Raw genomic sequence first — 22352 nt, 5'->3', positions numbered from 1 at the left:
TATGTGGCGAAGAGATTGGGGTTTGCTCATGATTAAAGCATAACAAGTGGGGAAAGCGGAAGAGGAGGATAGGGGCTCTTGTGGTTGAAGTCACAGAGATGATCTCTCTGCTATCGAGGGACCCTGGTAGTTCCATCCGGATTCCTGAAGAACGTATTGAACTATGAATTACGCACGATGAACAGGGATGATGAATTATAGTCTGGCATTGAAGGACAAAGCTTGAGGTAGGAGGAGGAGAGGGACGCTTCTAAAGTGGTCCAGGGCAATTGAATTATTGTTTGGCATTGGGGAACAAAGCTCGAGTTAGTAGAAGGAGAGGGATGCCTAAAGTGGTCCTTCACTCTTTTTTGAGTCGACCAGACGTAGCACATCGGCCAACGGAAAGGGCAAGGATGCATTAGACTGGGGCCTGAAATACTAAATACTAAAAACGATGTTTGCCGTTGACAACTGAAACTCATCCACTACAAACATTCAGGTCGCCTTCGTTCCAGAGAAAAACAAAAAGAAAAGAAGAAAAAACACGTGAAATAAGACGAGAGACAAAAGTGTAAACACGGACCAAATCAACAGCCGCACGCACTACGCTGATGTTATAGGTACGAATTGCTGCAGGCTCCAGCTCTTCAGATAGGAATGGTACTTGATTACAAATTTGAATACTGGTCATGTTCCTAGTACTCGGCTAAAGATGACTTAATGAAGGGTTAACTGTGTTAGTTCATATTTAGGTCTATAGAAACTGCGACCATTTAGGCATTTACACGATCAAAATTGAGGTGGTTACATTTCTCCGCACTCTGCAATTACACAAGCAAGTTTCGGCCGATTGTTAGGTCCAGTCGCTACATTTTCAATCTTCCTGACAACCAACAGGCCATCTCCAAGCACTCTCTGCAAGGCAATTACATTGCATGAGAAGCGATCAAACACATACACACACACACACACACACACACACACACAAAAAGAGAGAGGGAGAGAGAGAGAGAGAGACCACTAGAAATGATGATCCCTCAAGAATTTCTTCAAGAAATACTGTAAAAGAGGGAAATAATCCAGTTTTTTTTTGTTGAAAGGTGGGTGAAATCATCCACAAATGGATGCCAGTGCCACAATTCAGCTCTCTTCTAAACAAGTAGAACTGTTGAACACATCTTGTCAACAGGATTAGTAAAATGATCAGATAACAATCTCAAAACCTTACCCCAAAGACAACATGCTTATTGTCAAGCCAGTCGCATTTAGAGCATGTGATGAAGAACTGCAAGGTAATATGAACAAATTCTCAGATTTAGCTATGAAATACACAAATGGGTAAGGAGCTCAGAGTTGTTCTTAGAAAAACACAAATATTCAAAAGTTGGTATAAGAATGCTTGAAACAGACATATAGTGATTGAGAGATTTTCTGATGACAAGAAATATACCTGACACCCGTTAGTGTTTGGTCCACTATTAGCCTACAAAGAAATCAACAAAGAGAAGATAAGATGACTTTCACCGGGCATCAGCAGGACCAATAATAATGATACTCTACAGAAACAATGGGAACCCCATTTTTAGCTTTTTGTTTTTGCGAAAATTTCATCTTAGCTTTTTAAGCATCATTAATATAGATCTGATAAGCCAGTACTAAGACTTCTACTATTCATGTCTCACTTAGTCCTTCTCTTTGAATATATCAACAGATTGAGACAAATGAGATCACATCTTCAATTGGTTTTTAACTCATAAAACTAAATGCTCAGTTTATTATTCACTCTAAGAGATTATTAACCACTAAAAATTAGCAGAACAGCTATTATACCCTTCTGTACAGCTTAGAAAGTACAAACTGCCTAACAGAACACAACCCAATCAGCATAAGCTGAACTAGAGACAATCACAACATCACATAGAAAGCAAGGAAAAGTTAAGTGCTTGGTCTGGTGTTAAAGTACCCACTCTTTGTAAAGGCATAATATTGTACATACCAATGACAGCAGACCAGGACCAGTATGCTTTGCCACAAAGTTTTCATCCTCGAACTTGCTTCCATAGATGGATACACATCCACTACCATCACCCTAAAATGAGGAATAATTACAAGAATAAACAATATCAAACTTCATAATCGATTACCTCCTGAAGTGCTAGACAAGTTTAGCTTGTTGTCACTTTATATTGCAATATCATAAGTCTGAGACAATTAAATGAACATCAACACAAAGTAAAAAACTTGACACTCTCCTTCACTTAGAAAAAGTTAACATAGTACAAGTCACAAAAATAAAAAATAAAAAAATCAAAGGGGGCTTTTTCACAAAAAAAAAAAAAAAAAAAAAAAAAAAAAGTCAAGGGGAGACAGCTACCTTAACAAAATCACCGGCTTGAATCATAAATTCCTTAATCACCCTATGAAACTGGCAACCTTTGTAGCCAATTGGTATTCCAGCCTTCCTGCAAGGTATCACAAATGAATGATTTACAAAATCATCATTTAACTATACACAAATTTCTTATAGTTGAACGACTCACCTGTATTCCCCAGTGCAGAATTGCCTGCATCACAATAGACAGAAAACCAAGAGAAGATCAGAAATGAGTATTTTTCTTAAGATAATATCATTGGAAAGTATTGTTCATAGTTATACTGAACAGATTCTTTTTAACAGAATGATATATAAAATAGACCTTGAAGCAAAGAAAATGGGATAACGATTTCCATGACCATACTACAGGAGGTTCTTGCGGTGAAAGTCCGTTGTTAAAATAAGGTATAGAGCTTGAGGATCATCCAATTGACTGCTAATCCCAACTGAACCTTCCCCTAGCTCAACCATTCTCTTTAAGAGATTAATCAGAACTTTGGAGTTTCCAACCAGTCTGATCTTCGGACCATGCCCATTACCAATAGAAACCAGATGGAGCAGTTTGATTCAACTGCATGTAAATTATGATATGAGACTGACTGAATAGATCCATAAGAGCTGCATAAGACACTCTAGCCATCCATCCTCAGCTCAAGGTAGCCAATCACTCGGTCGAGACTACCTTCTACAATAAATTGTGTACGATGCAGTTCATGAACTTCTGAAGCCAATATTTGGCTATTTCCGCACAAGACAGCTAAAACAATTAATTGAGAAAGACATCAATCCCAGCAAAAAACTTAGTTCCTATACACAAAAGCAAAATCAACACTCGAGAACTGAACTTAAGATAAAAACTGTAAAAAAATTCATAGCTTTGTCGTACCGACTAAACATTCTAAATTTTGAAAGAACCCAAAAACAAACAGTTAACGATTAGTGTAAATTTTCCAGTTTGAAAGCACCTATATTCTACCGAAGCAACTTCGCTTTCTCTCTCAATTTTAGATACTTTTGTACAAATTCAAACGGAAAAGAAATACCTAAAATTTTCTGCAGTTTTGGGCGCGATGTCAGCGAAGAGCTCCATTTTGATTCTTCCGGCGGGTATAGTTCCAATCGTCACGTCGAAGAATACAATAGGATTTTTGGGATTCGTAGGTCTCTGATGCCATTCAACGACTGCGTTACCTCCACCAGAAGCCATCGAAGGAGAAGTCACGGCGCCCAGAAGACGGCAATCGGAACTCCCCGAAGTCTGTGTCTGGTAGTCTCCACTCTCCAGAAGATTCTCCACTAGGCCGCTGGTACCGGTGTGTCAAAAAGATTTTATTCATGCCAGCCCAACCTTTTAGATGATCCAATGAGTTATGGCCCACATTACTATAGGAGGCCTTCCTCATCGTTTATAACCCGTAAAATACCACTTCATATCTATCATTTGCATTATTGTTGAAGTATTCACAGAATATCGAAAAAAAATTATACGTATATAGCGAAATGGTTATTATAGTGTTCCTGTCTTTGATTTTAGGCAGCTCCGCTTCTTTGTATAAACCCAAATAACTCATTTGTATTAAAAAGTATAAAAACATAAGACTCATAAATCGTAATATTACTTTTTGTTTAAAAAAAAAATTTCACTGTATTAGAATTAACGACAAAATCTAACAGAAAGGACATACTAATTTTGTTATAGTATACAAATAACTAATCCTTCTAAACAGTCTTAATGATGAGTCAATGACCCAACAACGTACCCATTTGAGCTGCAATTGAATACGCAGTAATTCAACTAGTGAAAGCTCATGTTTAAATACGGCACGCAACATGGAAAGCCCAGAGAAGAGCAACCCTCACCCACCCAACTTACACACTATAGGTCTCCATGTTTTACAAATTAACCAATCAGTATATGCTGCCACTCAATTTGTTTTATTTTTCCCCTTCACCAATATTGGACACTAACACAATAAACAGAATCTACCTGAACCTCGGTCGTCCTTAACATGAGTCTGGATGAGAAAATTTACGGTTTCCAGTAGATTACAAATATGAACAGATAAAAAAAATGATGAAATACGAATGCTTGCCATTTCATAAATTAGGAAAAGTGCATACAGCTTATTACTACATACACATAATTTTACATTCAACAAATCAAGAGATATCAACTAGGACTATGCTTTTTTCCTTTATCTCCGGCTATGCAGCTGATCTGGGTAGCTTATATTGTTTCTTGAGGAACTGATTGGCCTCAAGAGTCACTTCTATGGCATAAAATTCTGAGGAGGATTCCAGTATCACCTAAACTGCTTCTATTTCCTGACACGCTAGAACATCTCATGTCACTGATCAGCTCATGGGTCTGCAAAAATGGTAAGAACTTCCCTTCATCAAACAGATAAAGAAACAGAAATTGGATTAAGTGTGAATCAGGATTCTAAATACTTCAGAAGATATAACATGATATTAGGTATCTTTAAACTTAAGCAAGTATAACTTTATGAACACTAATTTTTTCTACCAAATTCAACAAGACAAACGTTCATCATTTATCCCCCATCAGAAGTCAGATGCCCTAAAGTCATATAGCGCAAGAATTATAAAACCAAGTACTAACAAAACGAGCGGAAATTTTCACTGGCTTTATTCAGCCTTCCTTTAGAGAAAAAACCGACAAACTTTCCACCAATGTTCATGATCAAATTAATTCAGTGATTGATGACAACCCCAGCCGTGGAATAAAAAGCATCAAGATTACACCGGATTGTGATTGGTGACTACCCCTCCCTCAACTGCCGAGATAGATTGATTATGATAATATGTCTGCTGAGAAATAGAACATTCTTTTGGAGGGAAAGCATTAAAATAAAAAAATAAAGAAAACAACAACAACAACAAACGAAGAATTCAGTTTGCATTTTGAAAATAAGGATAAATAAACCAACTAAACCAACCTCGTAGCCATGTAGAGTAACAACAGGCCTAATACGAGCTACTAAGTTCTCAACTGTTCCTCGAGGAAGCCCCTGTCCCCCTGATATAAAAAACTCCTGCAACGCATATATTGAGTAGTGCTGTCAGACCACTTTTATTTGCACATGCAGGGAAATGAAAAATGGAGGGAAAATGCAATTTTCCATAGAACTCCAAATATGAAGGGAAAGTCAAAAGGTTTTCTTTTCAAAAGAGTTATAGACAAAGAGAAAAGCAATAAATCATCTGAATCTAAATTTTCAACAATTGCAAACCATTGACTTAATCTGCTAATATCTGCATTTTAAGCCAAAGATCTACGAATAGTGACAATGATTCATGTTTTCTAGCATAACATTCAGAGCCTCTTGAAGTTGAAATAAACTGTTTGATAGCCTTCACCCTCTTTGGCACCTTCAGTTTAACTCCTGGATTTTGTAGTTGAACTGAATAAACTATACCAATATTATCTCTCTAAAGAAATTCATAAATGAGATTTCAGATATTAGAAAACAAAGAAGCACACCAAGGAACATACCTTTAATATTTCTAGATCTTCTTCCAATAATTTAGCATCGCTTGAGAAGAATAACCTTGACGGTCCCCCATCTAAGAGTGAGCGCTGTAATGCATCCTATGTAGTAAACAACCATAAGAAATCCTTTTTAAAGAGAGACACACAGAGTGGAAGGTGCTTTAGAAGTTATTGGAGGAAGCGCAGACCAGTGATGCCTGGAGGAGACCTGTCACCACTCGATCTCTTAGCGGCATCACAATGACATCACAAAGCTGATTTAGCTCCTGCAGAGAGGAACCACAATGATGGATGACTTAAGTTCCACTTAGAATATGACATGACAAGGCAAAGGAAAACAAAAAGCTTTAAAAAATATAGATTTAGAAGAATTTGAGGCAGCACTCCTTAGTAACAGGATTATTTTTATCACATAAACAACAAGAAACAAACATGGCTTCTCCAGTTGTATGTGATCACAAACTGTATTGGTGACTTTTTACAACTCTTTTCCTTTGAGAAAGATTTTTAAACATTTATTGGCAACCTACAAGTTAGGTGTGAAAAAATTTATTTACCATACTGTGATTTCCCTATACCTTACAAGTTTCATTTGCCGATGAATGTTTTAAGTATTACAACAATGTTGTCAATCCCACAGCAACTTTTGGTTTGAAATAACTAAGCAATCAATGCCATGATGTTCTTTCAGGAATGATAGGAGAATTTTCAAGCCTAAGGATTCTTTTTTTTATATATATATTTTTAGAAGGCTTTTTTTCATTAAAGCGTGAAGCAGCAAAGGAAAGAATCCAGGAGGGGAGTTGTTTACAATGAGCGATTGGACGGTCACCCCCTCTTTAGCATAGGCATCAGCCAGCGCACAAGCAGTTCGAGGAACATGAGACCATTTACATACATCACCATCAGCTAAATTAAGGATTTCATGAAAACAATACCAATTATGCCAGGGAGGAGCACCCTTCTTGATGCACCAGCCAATGCCATTTTCAGAATTGCCCTCAATATGGATATGACTAGAAAATCTTCAGACCATGCCTAAGAATCTTTAATATATTATTGTAAGAGAGCGACATCCACTTCAGAGTGCACTTAAGTTGTTTCAGCATACATTGTTAACAGAAATAGGAGAACACTTGCAATTTTGAAAATGCCTAAAGGTATACATATACAATGTGTTCATACTTGCACATGCACACAGAAGAGAATACATATTATATAAATATATATACACCCACATACATAGACCAGACATGTTTACAAACTAAAGAAACAAAATTGGAGCAGGCACTGTTCTAGTAGGCTATGATAAAAAAACTGAAGAAACCTGAAGGTGTGAGGACGCAAAAAACAATGCACCAAATATTAAGACAGATCAAGTAGATCATCATGGACTTGTAGTGAAATGACTCAGGTATACTCCCCTTTACTGTTCCTTTTGCCTTTCATTTATAATCTAGCATTTTCTATCTACTCCAATTGCCCTTTATTGCAGGGTGTGTTGCTCTTCTCTGCTTTGTTTCAGTTTTCTTATCCCCAATTTACAAGAAAAATCATTAAGGACATTTGAAAGAATGAAGTTTAAAAATGTATACCTTCTTCTGGTGATGCACACTGGCCTAATGTATTAGAACTAGAAAAAGACGGGTTGCATCACAACCTTTTTCCCTCTAACCATCAATTTCTCTTTTTTAAGTCAGCAATAGAAGTACTCTATACAAATAAAAACAAAACATACCATGTCAAGCGCATCAACAAGCATCTCAAGTCTCGATTGAGAAACACTAGGCTTGTACAAGTTATCTATGAACTGCTCCCTTAGATCCCAAAAGATTATTTTGGTTCCTGCAAATTCAAAAAGATACAAATAAAAAGTAATAAGATCCTCTTCCTCCAGTAGGCACTAGATGCACGAACATATTCAATTTCACTTAGTTTACCAATGAAATCACAAATTTGATCAATAGCTGCATTAATGTCTTTTCTACTATTCTCAAATCCCTCCTTCCGCTGGTGAAATCCAAAGCTTCTAGATTTGTTGTCTAACACTTTTTCTGGAGAAACAAATGAAGCAAATATAGCTTTAGGGAAAAACAAATGCACCATATCCTGACCATTATAGCTGAATTAAGCATAACCAGTATAGCAGTGAGAATGAAGACTGACTCACATTAAGACTTATAAAAACAGAAACAAATTACAGGTTTCGAAAAGTACTCATATTAGGATTTCCGTGAGCCTTTTTCTTTGTCCATCTATCCCAGATGCTGTCTTCCAGGACATTTAGTTGACTAACTGCATACTGCCAGAAAAGACTAATTATTGCAAGAGATAAAAAAATTACTTTTATGCAACCAATTCCTCAAGAAATATAACACCAAAGTTTTTTTTCTTTTTGAAACAGATATAACAGAATGACTAGATGCCTAGCAGAACGAGAGAAAGTGATCAGTCCATGGAACCAAATTGCAGCCAAGATGTTGATAGATATTATATGCATTTGCATATAACAAAGTGAACGCCATGAGAAAAAGGGTATAAGGGTGGAAAGGAGCCAAAGAAAGAGGTATTAACAGAGAGAAGAAAACCCTACTCTGCATTCTTAAATCATTTAAACACACTAGCGTACATTCCAATGTAGTTGCACTGAACATTCATACTTTTATTAAGTAAATCACGACCATAACAGAGAGAAGAAAACCCCACTCTGCATTCTTAAGTCATCTAAACACACTAGGATACATTCTAATGTAGTTGCAGTGAACATTCATACTTTTATTAAGAAAATCAGGACCATATACCATCTCAATTATATGTGAAGAGGTAGGAAGCAAGAAAGTAAAGCACATATACAATCTACCAAAAAAGAGAAAAAAAAAAGATTGAACCTAATAAAAAGAGCTTACTAGTGAGTAGAGATAGAATAAGGAGATAATTATTTAGAAAAGAAACAGATGGTGTCTTTATGAATGAGAACTGATAAAAACACATGAATAATCCAGTCAAGTTGGAGCAACAACCTGGAGTGAAATCTAAAAGATTAATGGACTGACTCATATTTCTAATGGAACATTCACTGAAAGACCAAAACAGATAAACTCAATAAAAAACTCACATAGAGAGTATTAAGTCTGACACAGAGATTAGATGTTGACATCCCACTAAGTTGGGTAAACCTCTCGTCAGGCAACCTTTGTTCAATTATTTCCTTCTTTACAAAAGCTTTAATTCCATGTTCCTTCCTGTATCTCGTGAGAACAGGTACTGGTGGAATCAAATCTTCTTTGCTTACTGCAGGGACAGAGTGCAGAGTGAGTACCAATATTTCATAAGAAAATAGTAATCAAGAAAACAACAAACTATCAAGTAGTACATGGAAGATTATATTGAGCACAAACTAAAATGCTTGATCATCAACTGAACTTTTACATCAAGACAGGAAACAAATGCTCAATGAAATTTTCCAGGGAAGGAGAAACTCACTTAACTTCTCAACAACATGATGTGCGTAGACCTGAAATGCATTGTCAAGACCACGGAAGAGGGAACTTAACTCTCCAGGCCTCATAGGCACTTTTAGACCAAAAATTTGATCAACAGTCTGCAAGAAAGAAAATAACTCAATCTAATGATCATTTCTAAACACCTACATTCCCGGGATACTATGCATAAATATAACTTCAAGAATAATTTATATCATTCAAAAAGTACCTATGCATAAACAACGATAAGAAAATAAAAAAAAATTTCTTGACAAATAATGTGAGCCTACACCGCAGCAGGCTTTTTTCTTTTTTGCTGAAGCTGGTTAAATACAACCCAAGGTACCTCGCCAATGCGACTCGAACCCTCCATAGATTTTATAAAAGAGAAGTAAATTCTTCCCCTATTCGTTCAAGAAAAGCCTCCAATGCTGCTTCCCAATTTACTTCTCCAACTTCTTGGAGCAATAAGCCTCTAACCCATGTGTAAATCAGGAAGGGTCCTTTGGGATATTGCTTTAACGTCAAGTGCTTTTGGAATGTGTTATGGAATTGAAGTGAGAATATTTCTACCATACCTTGTTACAACTAATTTTCCGAATTTAGCTAACTCCCCAACTCAAAAGATAGGGAAGACTAGAGAACTGCAGGCTTCTCCAGTTGATGCTTGGATGGCAGTTTCATCCAATTATCTTTACTGCCGTCAGGTTTGTTCAAGCTCAGCTTCAATGACAGCTCGATAGGTAGTATGGGGCCTGATAGTTCTTGTACAGACATGCGAGATGAGAAATGAGATGTCCGTTCAGCTCATTAAGTCATCGGTAACTCTATAGAAGGGCACTCCAGAGCCTTTCGTGTGATCTTAAATCTAGAGAAGAATTAAGTTTTCGGAAACTTTGACGAAGTAATTAAGGAGAAAATACTTAACTGCATGTTTATTATCTGTTCTTTTCGTATTTACGCTCTTTTGGTGGGCCCTTCTAAACAAGCATTATTACAGGAAATGACAAGTGTATCAATCCATAGTCAAACAGTATGAGTTTTAGTATTTGTAGCTGAATCTTAAAGTCATATAATTGGTCCTAGCAGGAAAATAAACCAAAAGATATTGAAAAGGCATAAAAAATGACAAAAACGAATTAGTGAGGAAAAACATGAGAAATGACAAACTAGCAGTATAATGAATGGTTAAGCTGAAAGGAGAGAGATTTATTTATCCAACCCTAATGTAGTGGGTTCAAGGCCGTTCCATGATAAAGTTGAAAACAACAACAATGGAGACAAAGATGATGAATAATAAAATGCTAGGAGAAAAATGTAACACATTTAGGAGGCCTTTAGCTTTTTAGAATTTCTATTAGTACACATTTTCTAGAACTCTATAGTAGCATAAATTTTCCAGAATTATATTGCTAGAATGTAGTCTAACATACTTAATAGCATATATAATGACTACAAAATTCAGGCTTCAGTCTGTTTTTTGAATTATGATGGAGTACAGTTTAAAGGAGAGAAAAGGAATTATGATGGAGTACGGTTTACAGGGGAGAAAAGGAGAGGGAAAAATAAGAAAAGAGCTGCGACCAGGGGCCATGTGCTGCACTGACTGGCCGAGGCTGTTGCAGATCCCAACAATCCCGCTACTGACAACAAGCAGAAACAAGAGGAAGTGGGGTAACCACCTCTTCTGGTCGCGACCACTGGCTCTTGGGCAGCAGGATTCACCAGTGCCACCATCAACTTTGGTGGCTGTCAGAAGGAAAGAAAAAAGAATGAGAAGGTGGAGCAAAAATAGCAGTTTTAGGGAGGGCAATCAGCCAAGCCTGGCGGAACCATAGCTGAACCTGACAGGATAGAGAAGTGAAGACAAGCAGAAAACCAGAAATATGGCAAAGGAAGTTGATTCTACTTCCCCATACGATAATACTACCAGTTCTTTTTTGCATAAGATAATACTAGAATTACTATTTTATGAGAATTTAAATTGTAAGATTTCTGTTTTCCATATCCAAGCACTCTAAACTTTCCTAAGTGTAGAAAGACAATCTAATAAATCGGTTTCCAATAAGACAAGCAAGTGAATTTAATTTCTCCTTTTCATAGTGACTCATAAATAAATTCACCAAAATTTAAGATCTACTAACTCATAAAAAATAGGCTAGATTATGAATCTACCTCTTCGATTATCCTGTACACTTCAACTATTGAACTCCCATGACGTTGTTGAGGTGATATGGGGTCCCAACGCTGTAAAACAAAACAACACAAGCATTTACCAAGATATCAGATGAAGCAGTACCTAAGAAAAGAAAAATTGCAAATACTTTCTATTAGGCCAGGGTCCATTAAAGTTACAGACTTCATTCCTATTAATAACACAGTCAGAAAACTCTCTTTTGTTTTTGTGCGCGTGTAAGTGGAGAATAATGAGTATGGTGCAAGGTGTAGCAAGCAGGGGGGGTGCAGGGCCGTGCACAAGTCAAGAGTGTCGATGGCTGCATCAGGAGGGATAGGTGTATCAGGGTTCAGGTTGTCAGCCTCACCATTTCCAAGCTAAATTCAAATTTGAATTTTCTGTCAGCCTCACCATTTCCAAGCTAAATTCAAATTTGAATTTTCTGACAGAAAATCCGGGTGGCTATCAGGTTTTCCTCAACTTGCCAACTCGCCTTGGCAGACTTGGCAAGCCTTGATCCGACTTGCCCTCTTTGCCGGGCTGATGGCGAATCTTCTACCCACATCCTCTTCCTCTGCCCATTCACGTGGAGAATCTGGACCCAACTGCTTAACCGGATCGGTATCCAAATCTGCGTCACTCAGGACCTCATTTCCAAGATCCATTCTCTGATGGGGTCTCAACTCCCCAAGCTTGGTAAGATGCTCCTCTCCAGCTGCATGGGCCTCATTCCCTAGGTCATCTGGAAGGAACGAAACAGACCGCGTTTCCACTGCAAGTTCACCAACATTGAAGCCCTCACTGAAGACATTGCTGGCCATGTATCCTCCTGGCTTCTCACCAAAAAAGATTTCCTCCACTTGCAGGGAATGCACCTCAGATCCAATTGGCGGCTTGTTGCTCAAATGGCGGGCCTTCCCCGCAATGGCACAATGGCAACCTCCACCTGCAGGAACCCTCAAATTAAATTTCGATGGCAATGCCATTGGCTGCCGGGCCCAGCCGCATTTGGCGGTGGTCTCCACTAGGCTGACAGCTCCCTCCTTGCTGCCTATGCTGGCCACTCGGCCTCTTAGACTCCACTTCGGCCGAACTTGCTGGCCTCCTCCATGGCCTCAAACTCTTTTGTGAGAGATTCACCGGCCCTCTAATCGTTGAGGGTGATTCCAAAAATGTCATTGAATGGTGTGCCAAAGCTAAATCACCTCCTTGGAGACATTGGGACACATTTCTTGACATATGTAATATTACCTATGATCTCCATTGTATTTGGAACCATGCACCCCGTTCAACAAATTCTTTTGCCGACTATCAGGCCAAATTGGGAGTCTCCCTCCAATTGCTGGTTGTAAAGGGAGATCCCCCTGGGTTGTAATTATTGTTTCTTTAATTCCACATCACATTATCAAAAAAAAAAAAAAAAGTTTTCCTTGACTTTGTCCAACTCAACCTGTGGGGCACTCTCGCTTTGGCCCGCAGCAATCCGATTAGCGTTTTGGTGTCACCTTCATCTTCTTCGACGAGTTTTATTCCCAGTTACAGCTGGTTGTCGTTCATCTGGAATTGAACTTTCAAAGATCAGCCTAATCCAACAACCTTCACTTCCAGACTAAATCTTATACACTAGTCTATTGCGATCTGGAACATAATTCCTGACTTTGATTTGGGCATGATAGAGCCAGTTTCTGTGTGTGGTTTTCTCGCTGCTAGAGTTCCATTGGCCAATCCCCAATCTGGACCCAATGGCCACACCCGGTGGTGGGTTATGTTGGAGACCACTCTTTTGACTATCAAGAGAGGATTGCATAATTCTGGACAACCATCGTTCCAGATAACATTTCTATCATGATCATCAACAAAGTCCAGCGGCAGCTTCTATGTGAAAGCATGGAAGTTTTGGGTCAGTTATTTATTTTCCAAGAACCAGTCACCAACTTGGTCATGATTGTCAAAGATAACCTTGAAGGTTGCAATCAGACATCGACATAGGTTTTCATTCCATTCATTAGAAGGGGTTCATGTAAGGAGACCGTCAAAGCTTCGTCTTCTCCAACACAAAGCCCAACGTTCACTTTAACAGAAGCCAAAGCACAGGAAAACCAAACATTGAGAGCAGGGTTGGACATCTTCTCTAGATTCAACCACCTTGCATTCCTTTGCCCAATCAATAGTGAAACACAAAGATAAAAAATACTGAGTCACCAATGCAGAGTTCCTTCGTTTGGGGTAAGGTACTGGGTCAACAAAGGACTCTTGTAGCTGTGTGATGAAGTTTTCACACGCCAGAATCAAAACCCTAATGAAAGAGGTTCTGTTTTCATTACTGACAGTGATTCTCATTGTCCTTAAACCTCGGGAGAGACCCACTCAAATGCAGGGGTTTATTCTGCCATACCAAAAAGAGAAGTGATTTTCTCCCTCCTTTCACCTTGCTTCTCTTCTCCTCTCAACAATTCGCAACCCTAAGTCATTCTTCAGTCACCTAGTCTCCGCATCCTTATATTGTTGCTTTGTCGTCAGAGGTCGGCAATCTCTCGCCCTATCATCGTCTCCCGTATCTTTTACTTTCGCAATCGCTCACTCTTCCTCCCATTGCTCGTTCTTCCAAACCAAGTTGTTAATCTGTTTTGAAAGTGTCTAACCAAGTAGCGAGATGCCAAATAAATATGCCAACCTTTGACCTGAAACATGCTTTTGACGCCACCATCCTATACCACACATCCCCCCTACCATCACTTTCATTACACAACGACCAAAAGACAACCAAACTCCAAAAAACAGGCCACAACCTAACCCAGATCTTACTATTTTTGGAAACATGGAACCCCTTCACCAACCGAACCCAACCCACACGTTCACCTTCTCTTCTTCCTCAAACTCTCCAACCTCAAGAAATCCTAAACATCCCTCCCATCCCTTGGCATTCAAGCCACAACCTAACCCAGATCTTACTATTTTTGGAAACATGGAACCCCTTCACCAACACAACCCAACCCACTTCACACTTTCACCTTCTCTTCTTCCTCAAAAACTCCAACCTCAAGAAATCCTAAACATCCCTCCCACCCCCTAGCATTCCTGATACGCATCAGATTGAAATATCCCTCCCCCTCATTCCAGCTCTGATTGGCAGTCGGGTCGTCCTGCCAGAACAATTGATTCACACCAGGAAAAGAGGCCAATGCAGATCCAAGAAAAAGGCTTGAAAGATCAGGCGGCATGCAACACTAGAAGTGCTCATCCTATCAACATTGGTAAAAACATAGGAGCAAAGAGGAAAACAAGGTCTGATAGGTTCGTCGTTGCCCTTCAGCAGGAGAAACACAAGTATGACGAGCAGACCTGGAAAGGCATGATGGACCTCGCCCAACTGATGGGAGCTACTTACATAAGGCACCTGCCAGGGGTAAGAGAAGAAAAGAGAGTCAAAAGTCCGATTTTTGGTTCAAGAAATTAACATCATTACCTAGAATATCTTTGGGATTGATAGTTAGAGAAAATGAGTAGAGGCTGGGATACCCTCTATGCCAATAAGGCTCAACCTGCCATCATTCAATAAACTAAGATGCAAAGCATGAATTATTCAATAATGAAGGACCTTTGGTACAACAATTTGGTTGAATGGAAAGCAATTGATGCTACCGATCATGCAGGAGGAATTCTCGTCATGTGGAAATGTAATGGGATTGATGTGCTTGCAATTGAATAGGAAGAATTTTCCATCGGGCTCATGATCCTGTATTGTGACTTGGGTGCACATCAGGTTTGTTCAAGTGTATATGGTCTCACCAGTTATAGACTGAGAGCCAGCTTTTGGGATGAACTCTCTAACCTCCTTCAACTCTGGAATCTTCATTACAAAAGATTTTAATGTGCTTTGATTCTACAATGAAAAATCTCCCCTAGCTCCTAGAATCACAACCACAACGAGAAGCTTCTGTGCTTTTATTGAAGCATGCAAATTGGAGGAAATTCCCACCTCTGGGAAAGCCTTCACATGGAGCAATGGTCAAAGAAGAGTCATTTTGCCTTCACATGGAATCCAACCTTAGAAATTTATACACCACGCGGCCCAAGACATTAAGACTAGGCTATCTCAGTCCATGGCCCAACTCATGCAACATTAAAATAGAGATATCCAAAAACTCGCATGGAAAACAAACGCCTAAAGGCTAACTATAACACACTATCAACTAAGGTAAATTGACTAGAGGCTGAGACCAAGACACCCACTCGGCCTAGAGACATGCAACACAACAACTTCGAAACAATTCAACCATATATAGCTTGAATTGACTTTCCTAGATAAAAAAAACTAAAGAGTGCACTGTGGATTGGGCTTATAAAATTGAACAATTCTTCGACTTCCACAAAATGACGAAGAATCAAAATGCACTTCTAACCTCTTCTAATTTAGATGGTCTCTCATGGTGCATGTGGTACTTGAAGTCTCAACCCAACCTTAGTTCGACTTCTTTCATGCAAGCATTCTTTGTTCCTTCAAAATTGAGGGTTTTGATACAACACTTACTAAGTTGCAATGAATGTAGACCAGATAGAGGATGAGACCAAGACACTGACTCCACCTAGAGACATGCAATACAACAACTCTAGAACACTCCAACCGCATCTAAATCATTTTTACTTTCCTGTATCAAAAACTGAAGAGGACACCGCAGATTGGACTTATAAAGCCGACAATTATTCAACTTTCAAAAAGTAGTGGAGTTAAAATTTACTTCTGATCTTTTTTAATGTAGAAGGTAATGCTCACCCATGGTTCATGTGGCACTCAAAGTCTCAACCTTAGTTGGACTTCTTTTGTTCAAGCATTGTGCGTTCGAATCAAACCCTCAAAATACAAGGATTTTGATACAACACTTACTTGCATTAGATGGGCATGGCCAAGATTTATCGAGCTGAGTTAGAGTGTCTTGCCAATCAGTTGGATTGGTCAAAAAAGGCACAAGTCAGTAGCTAAATCAGTGGACTCGAAGCCAACTTAGCAGCAAATATAAAACTCTTGAAACTAAAGACACTAGTCAAAGCCATTAGGCGTGCAAAAATGCATGACGAGAAGGATCAGTTAGTGCTTTGAGCAAATGGTAGTAGCTAATACCCTATTGCAGTGAGCACATTGGCCAATATCGACAACCAAAGCCCATGCAAGAAATAGATTTTGATGGCAGCTCATGGAAGAGCATGTGCCCTGTTGGGGGAGGAAGCACCATCAAGAACACCGATGGTAGCATCCTTGTTTCTTGGCACCCTTTGGTCAGTATGGTGCTATAGTGGCGGAGATGAGAGCCCTCCTCTGGGGCTTCAGCATTATGTCAGCCACTTCTCCCCTCTCATCGTCTGAAAGGGACTCTTCGGTAGTTATCAGCTAGGCCAGTAGAAACGAGAACCCACCATGCAAATTTTTATGTACTTTGATGAGATCGAGAATATGTGTAGTACCCATATCATTTCTTGGCTTCATTCGAGAATATGTGTAGTACCCATATCATTTCTTGGCTTCATAGTCCTAGGTGCACCTACAACATAGCCAATGTGTTGGTTACAGAAGGGGTCGCACAGCAACACCCCACTGTCAAGTCAGCCCTCCCGCTTTGATACTCTCTGACTTCGTTTTTTTTTTCCTTTTGCTTATTTATTCTTTGCTTGTACTTCCCCTCTAAGGATCCTTTTTATCGATAAATTCTATTTCTCTTTCAATAAAAAAATTAAAAAAGTCAGAAGAAGTCATTCAAGAAACTAACTCAAGAAGAGATGGAGACCACTGAACCAAAAGATTATGTTTTAACTGCGATGAATGTTATACCCCAAGCTACTGCTGTAAGAGATTCCACATATACTTGATTAATGGCACTAGAGGTTCCATTCGCGCAAATGCAGAAAGCAATTTGCCAATGACGAAGGCTGACACAATTAGTAGGGGAAGGGTGGAATGTTAGGCACCCCTATTCAAGGTATTTTCATAATTCAGATGTAAGGATCAAGGGAGAGTTATTTTATTTTTTCATAGATAAATTAGGCATAAATCCCATTAGGGTTCACTTTTATATTCCATAGTTTCCTAATTCCAGCAAGAGATTAGAAAGGAAAGCGTCCTAATTTAAGTACTAGTGATTCTTAATTCAGATGTAAGAATCCTTATTGAATGAATGAAGACGTCCAAAAGGGTGGCAAAATCCCCAACTTTGTTTATTCTAAAGTGTGCAACTCCCTTGTGTTGCTGAGACCTAAGCCAGAAATTCTCCCTCTCTTTCTCCCATTCCAGCTCTCATATTTCTCTCTCTCATTGCCTTCAAGAGAGAGTCCTAAAATATACTAAGAACTCTAAAGAGAGCAAGAGGTACAATCGAACTGGTCAGGTTGTAGAGGAACTACAGCAAATACAGGGAAATCTTCCCACTTAAAGGATTGTTTCAAGACCATTAACATATCTCAACCCAAATAATCCTCTCTCCAGTCAAAATGAATCAATACAAACCTATAATTTATAAGACAGCAGGAGACACCAATTGCAATTGGAGAACCTAATAACTTGTTCAATTGCCCACCAACAAAAAACCAATAGTTTTAAACGACAAGAAGCATTACAGGATGCACAGCATATTCTCTAATCAAAAGAGAAAAAAGGAACCCACGGTAGATTAAATTAAAACAATTAACATATCTATTTCAAAAAAATAAAAAAAAACAAATAACATATGCATAACAAATTTCTATAAAATAAAGCACAGCCAAAATAAATCATTGTGATCTTTTAAGAGATTGAAAAAGTGCATTGACTTATATTTTGATAAATCACCTCCTGTTGAATGGTTCGTTCAACCCATTCCATAATTCTTCCATGTTGAGAATTCACCCAACGCAGAACCAACGTTCCAGAGACATTTTCAACCTGAAAAAGGAAGAGACAGAATATATAATTTAACAAGATGGAAGTGCATAATAAAACCAAAGATTACATAAGAACAACATAAAACATCTAAGGATTATTAATCCTAAGAAGGCATAGTTTTTTTATGGGAAGTGAGACAGTGCATCTCCCGTTCTATAATTGGCAAGATAACTCTAAGAAATATACTAATCCTCAAAGGTCTACTCGGGATCGCACAAAGATAGGCATTCATCTAAGACACCATTGAGGAGGGTGAGACTATCATCTCTAATGAGACAAAGCAATCAAGAATTGCTTCTATCCAACATCAAATGCCCGGTAGAAGAGAAATGGATGATTAGCCACAATGTTATGTTTATATATTTACATCAAAGAGCATTTTTTTGGAGGATCCAAGAGCAAAATTTTGTGAATTGAAGAATTATTTGGTGCCAGTGCATGCATCAGAACCTGTGTGTTTTAATGAAAATGCAGGGAATCATAATCACCTACAAAGGCATCATGAAGTGACAAATTCTGATCAAAGGTAAAGACTTCAGAACAGTCATAGAAGCAAGAGCCAAATAATTTACACTCAAACTAGTTAAACATATACAGATGGCAAAAACATCAAGTAATCCTCATAGAGATTCATCTAAATAAAAAAACAAAATCACAGGGCTTAATGCCAAAAGATGCTAAAGTTCTACCTGATATGGTATTATTTTTTCTCGATAATGGTCATCTAGATTTTCTTCATCACAAACAGAAGCTATGACAGCCATCACATATTGTTCTAGACTATCAGCCACAGGAAGTACTTGTACCACATCCTCAGTAAGATGGTGAGCACGCTCAAGGAAAGGTTTCTGACAAGAAATGTAAGGTTAGTTTTACACTCGCAATGAAAATTTTATATCACCATTACCTAAAGTGAACTTACCAACTTAATCCCATAAAGCTTATGAAGAATAGAAGCAGAAACAACTTTTGCATGTGCATTCCATTGACACATGATAGGCATAAACATGGTTGAATCTTTCTTCAGAAGTTTCTTGCACTCTTCTGCAAGTGTTGCTAATATATGCTGAGGCTCTATATCTGCCTCATCTTCAACTTCCTGCAAAGTCTATAGGTAGAGAAAATGGAGATAAGGTGATTATCTTTACTCATATAAGAAACACTTTGTTAAGCCTAACTTTCTGAAAAACTTTGATCTGCAAAACATAAATCAAGTAAAGACAAAAACAAATGGGAGAAATCAATCAAGCTTGGAAAGGACCGGTTTTCTTTGCATGTTGCTCCACATGAAAGTCTTTCAAGAGGTAGGAATTTCCTCTAGACCATATGCGCAAATAAAATTGCAGAATCCTCACAAGGAGGAAGTAATGCGAGGGGATGGGGAGGGCTTCTCAATACAAAAACAGACGGCATTAAAATCCCCAGCCATGCCAGATTCCAGGAGTCAAGAGCATTGGCGAGCTCCACCCATAGACTCCCCCGAGACACCAAGACACGCCAGCTTCCTTATCCATGAATTTAATAGTAAGAGAGAACTCATTATGGCTACTGTCAAGTATATCCAACACAGCTTTATCTCAAATTACCAAGATGTTTCCCGTCGAACTAACTGCATCCAACAGCAGCAGTATCAACGACAATATGAGGCTAAGCTAAAGGCCCTGGTGTCGGATTTGGCACCATGCCCTGCTTCTGACGAATTGGTGGCTCCGGATGGTTTTCTGGGTGGACAGACTGAAATGCCTCTAGAAAAAGTGTCCAGCTAAAGCAATCCATGGACTCGGGAATATATGGCTGAGCCAAGATCTTGGAATCATGCATGTGCACTATCTTACACTATCCGTTGGTAGTGTAAAACTGAGAAGAAGAAGAGCAAGTGTTCCGTCCAGAGTTCCTTGCTGCAAACATGGTTAGTCTTACCCAGCAACAGCGATTTCATCTGCTGAGTGAAGAGGTTACTAATCTCTAGAGGGATCAGTATGAAGGATTGTTCCTCCCCCCCCCCCCAACAATGGTTGATGATACCAGTTGAAATACAAGTCCAGGGGTATTTTGGTCATTTTTATATTTTCACATGACATTTCTCTCTTATAGTATGGCTATTAGATAGAGAATTGAATTTTCATTCAATTCAGACATGCATTTTAGGAGACATGTAATTTTGAGTATTGAGGGGCATTTTTGTCCTTTTGTAAATGTTAACTTAAACCCTGATTATAAAGCTGGAAGGGCCTTTCTAGCTCGGATTCCAAGGCAGCAAAGCTGCTCCTCTTCCAGAACTCTTTTTCCTCTTCTATTTTCTCCACAAATCACATATTTTTCATGGTATCAGAGCAATAACACAAGTCTTGGGCAGGTTTCTTTCGATTTTGTATGTCTTCTCTCCATTTTCAGCAATCTCCTTGAAGATTTTCCCCATATTTCTGGACTGGTAGGGTAAAATTCCAATTTTTCCCTTTTTCTGCCTATCTTAGCCTATTGGCTAATGATTATTGGGATTTAGAAGTGTTTGATGATCCCAATTTGAGGAAATTTCTCAAATTTGCCTGCATCATCAACTCAATGCTTGTGTCATCATCCATATAGCCTGCATCATTCTGGTTTCTTGCAATTAGGTCATTCTTTCATCGATTTATGGTCTCAATTGCTGAAATTGATCACTATTGGTTCAAAATGGAGTAACTTGGGTACTGAATTGCCCTAATTGAATTCGGTATAGGGCCCACTTGATTGCGCAAGCATAGAATTTTGGGGAAAGTGTTTCCCTTTGGTTAATTGACGCTCTAGTGTACTGAATTGTGGTGTTTGGTGATATTTAATGGTTGATTCCAGCATATGGGTTGTTGTCCAGAGGACTGCTGAGAGCTTAGATGTGAAATTCTCTCAGTCTATTCAGATAACTACGATCCGGTTGAATAGATTGAATTATGTAAACTGGTCCAAATCAGTTTTGATGTATTTGGGGGCCAAAAGAATGACAAAATATATAAATGATGATCCCCCAGTGCCTGTTATTGAAGATTGGGTGACAGAAGATAATTTAGTAATGACTTGGTTGGTCAACAGTATGGAATCCAGATTTAGTGACCAAATTTTAAGTTGTTGTACTGTTAAGGCAATGTGGACTACCTTGGCTTCCATTTTGTCTCAAGAAAGCAATTTGTCAAGGATATATGAATTATATGTGAAGTTTTTTAATATGAAGCGTGGAGCTAGATCAGTGATAGATAATTCCATTGAGATGAGGGGAGTACTACAGGAGATTAGTACATTTCATCATTTTACTACGAATGTTGAAGACATTCGTAAGAAAGAAAATCATATTCAAGTAACCCGATTTTTGGATGGTTTGATACCCGAGTATAATGCTATTAGAGCCTACTTGTTGGTCAATGAGGATGTGACTACCCTTGAGCAAGCCTTTAACAGAGTTCTTCAAGCTGAAGGTGTAGTTGTAAATAAGAATGAGTCAGGTGGAGCTCTCTCCGAAGCAATTGCTCTTAACCTTCAGTCACCTGCCAATTTAGCTTGAATGTCACCATCGGTCTTCAAAAGTTGTTGCTAGTAGTATTGAATTTCTAGATCCACTTGAGAAGGAGAACCATGTTCATATCCTTGGTGAGCCGAATAGCCAAACATCTCCTAGATTTGGAAGTACACACATCCTTCCATCCCACAAGACGATATTTAAAGTCCGAAGAAGTACCACGCCAAAGAAACTTTCTCATCAATCTATCGATTTGTTGGCAAATCGAAGCAGGACAATGCATGAATGACAGAAAATAGTTACGGATACCGGCCAAACAGTACTTGAAAAGAATAAGTCTTCCAGCCTTTGAAAGGAGACGACCCCTCCAAGTGGCCAGCCAAGTTTCCAACCTTTCAGTAACCGGGTTCCAAAGCTCCTTGTTGAT

The 22352-nt window shown here is 38.7% G+C and overlaps 2 protein-coding genes across 7 annotated transcripts in view; both read right to left on the bottom strand.

The window, feature by feature from the left end:
- Positions 1 to 596: 596 nt before the first annotated feature.
- On the bottom strand, positions 597 to 3663 carry LOC137959143 (peptidyl-prolyl cis-trans isomerase CYP22). Its single transcript, XM_068806467.1, has 7 exons — positions 3400 to 3663; positions 2523 to 2546; positions 2357 to 2444; positions 1979 to 2071; positions 1433 to 1465; positions 1211 to 1267; positions 597 to 897 (listed from the first exon to the last, which is right to left on the bottom strand). The coding sequence occupies exons 1-7, from the start codon at positions 3561 to 3563 to the stop codon at positions 787 to 789; spliced, it is 570 nt and encodes a 189-aa protein (XP_068662568.1). The 5' UTR covers positions 3564 to 3663; the 3' UTR covers positions 597 to 786.
- A 659-nt stretch (positions 3664 to 4322) lies between these two features.
- Positions 4323 to 22352, bottom strand: part of LOC137959028 (protein unc-13 homolog) — a 31871-nt gene continuing 13841 nt past the window's right edge. For 5 of the 6 annotated variants that reach the window (XM_068806290.1, XM_068806288.1, XM_068806289.1 and 2 more), the window contains 13 exons: positions 19361 to 19546; positions 19128 to 19286; positions 18346 to 18438; positions 11528 to 11599; positions 9354 to 9471; positions 8986 to 9161; positions 8088 to 8172; positions 7811 to 7924; positions 7609 to 7715; positions 6059 to 6136; positions 5874 to 5969; positions 5317 to 5412; positions 4323 to 4724 (listed from right to left, as the gene is read on the bottom strand). In XM_068806290.1, coding sequence (XP_068662391.1) covers positions 4614 to 4724; positions 5317 to 5412; positions 5874 to 5969; positions 6059 to 6136; positions 7609 to 7715; positions 7811 to 7924; positions 8088 to 8172; positions 8986 to 9161; positions 9354 to 9471; positions 11528 to 11599; positions 18346 to 18438; positions 19128 to 19286; positions 19361 to 19546 — 1491 coding nt within the window. In that variant the 3' untranslated portion in view covers positions 4323 to 4613. The remainder of the gene's footprint in view (positions 4725 to 5316; positions 5413 to 5873; positions 5970 to 6058; positions 6137 to 7608; positions 7716 to 7810; positions 7925 to 8087; positions 8173 to 8985; positions 9162 to 9353; positions 9472 to 11527; positions 11600 to 18345; positions 18439 to 19127; positions 19287 to 19360; positions 19547 to 22352) is intronic. The other variant, XM_068806291.1, reaches the window with a different exon arrangement.

The sequence above is a fragment of the Aristolochia californica genome, unplaced genomic scaffold, assembly GCF_029961685.1.
Source record: "Aristolochia californica isolate CCGP_79_NKW_82.1479 unplaced genomic scaffold, dmAriCali1.0.hap1 SCAF_3, whole genome shotgun sequence".
In the NCBI taxonomy this organism is placed as follows: domain Eukaryota; kingdom Viridiplantae; phylum Streptophyta; class Magnoliopsida; order Piperales; family Aristolochiaceae; genus Aristolochia; species Aristolochia californica.
This window is presented reverse-complemented; position numbering and strand designations above follow the sequence as displayed.

Excerpts from the sequence above, each read along its gene's own strand:
- LOC137959143 (XM_068806467.1), bottom strand. The coding sequence starts at position 3,563 with ATGGCTTCTGGTGGAGGTAACGCAGTCGTTGAATGGCATCAGAGACCT. Across the intron at positions 2,445-2,522 it reads TTCTGCACTGGGGAATACAG|GAAGGCTGGAATACCAATTG; the intron begins GTGAGTCGTTCA and ends GATACCTTGCAG. Across the intron at positions 898-1,210 it reads ATAAGCATGTTGTCTTTGGG|AGAGTGCTTGGAGATGGCCT; the intron begins GTAAGGTTTTGA and ends ATTGCCTTGCAG.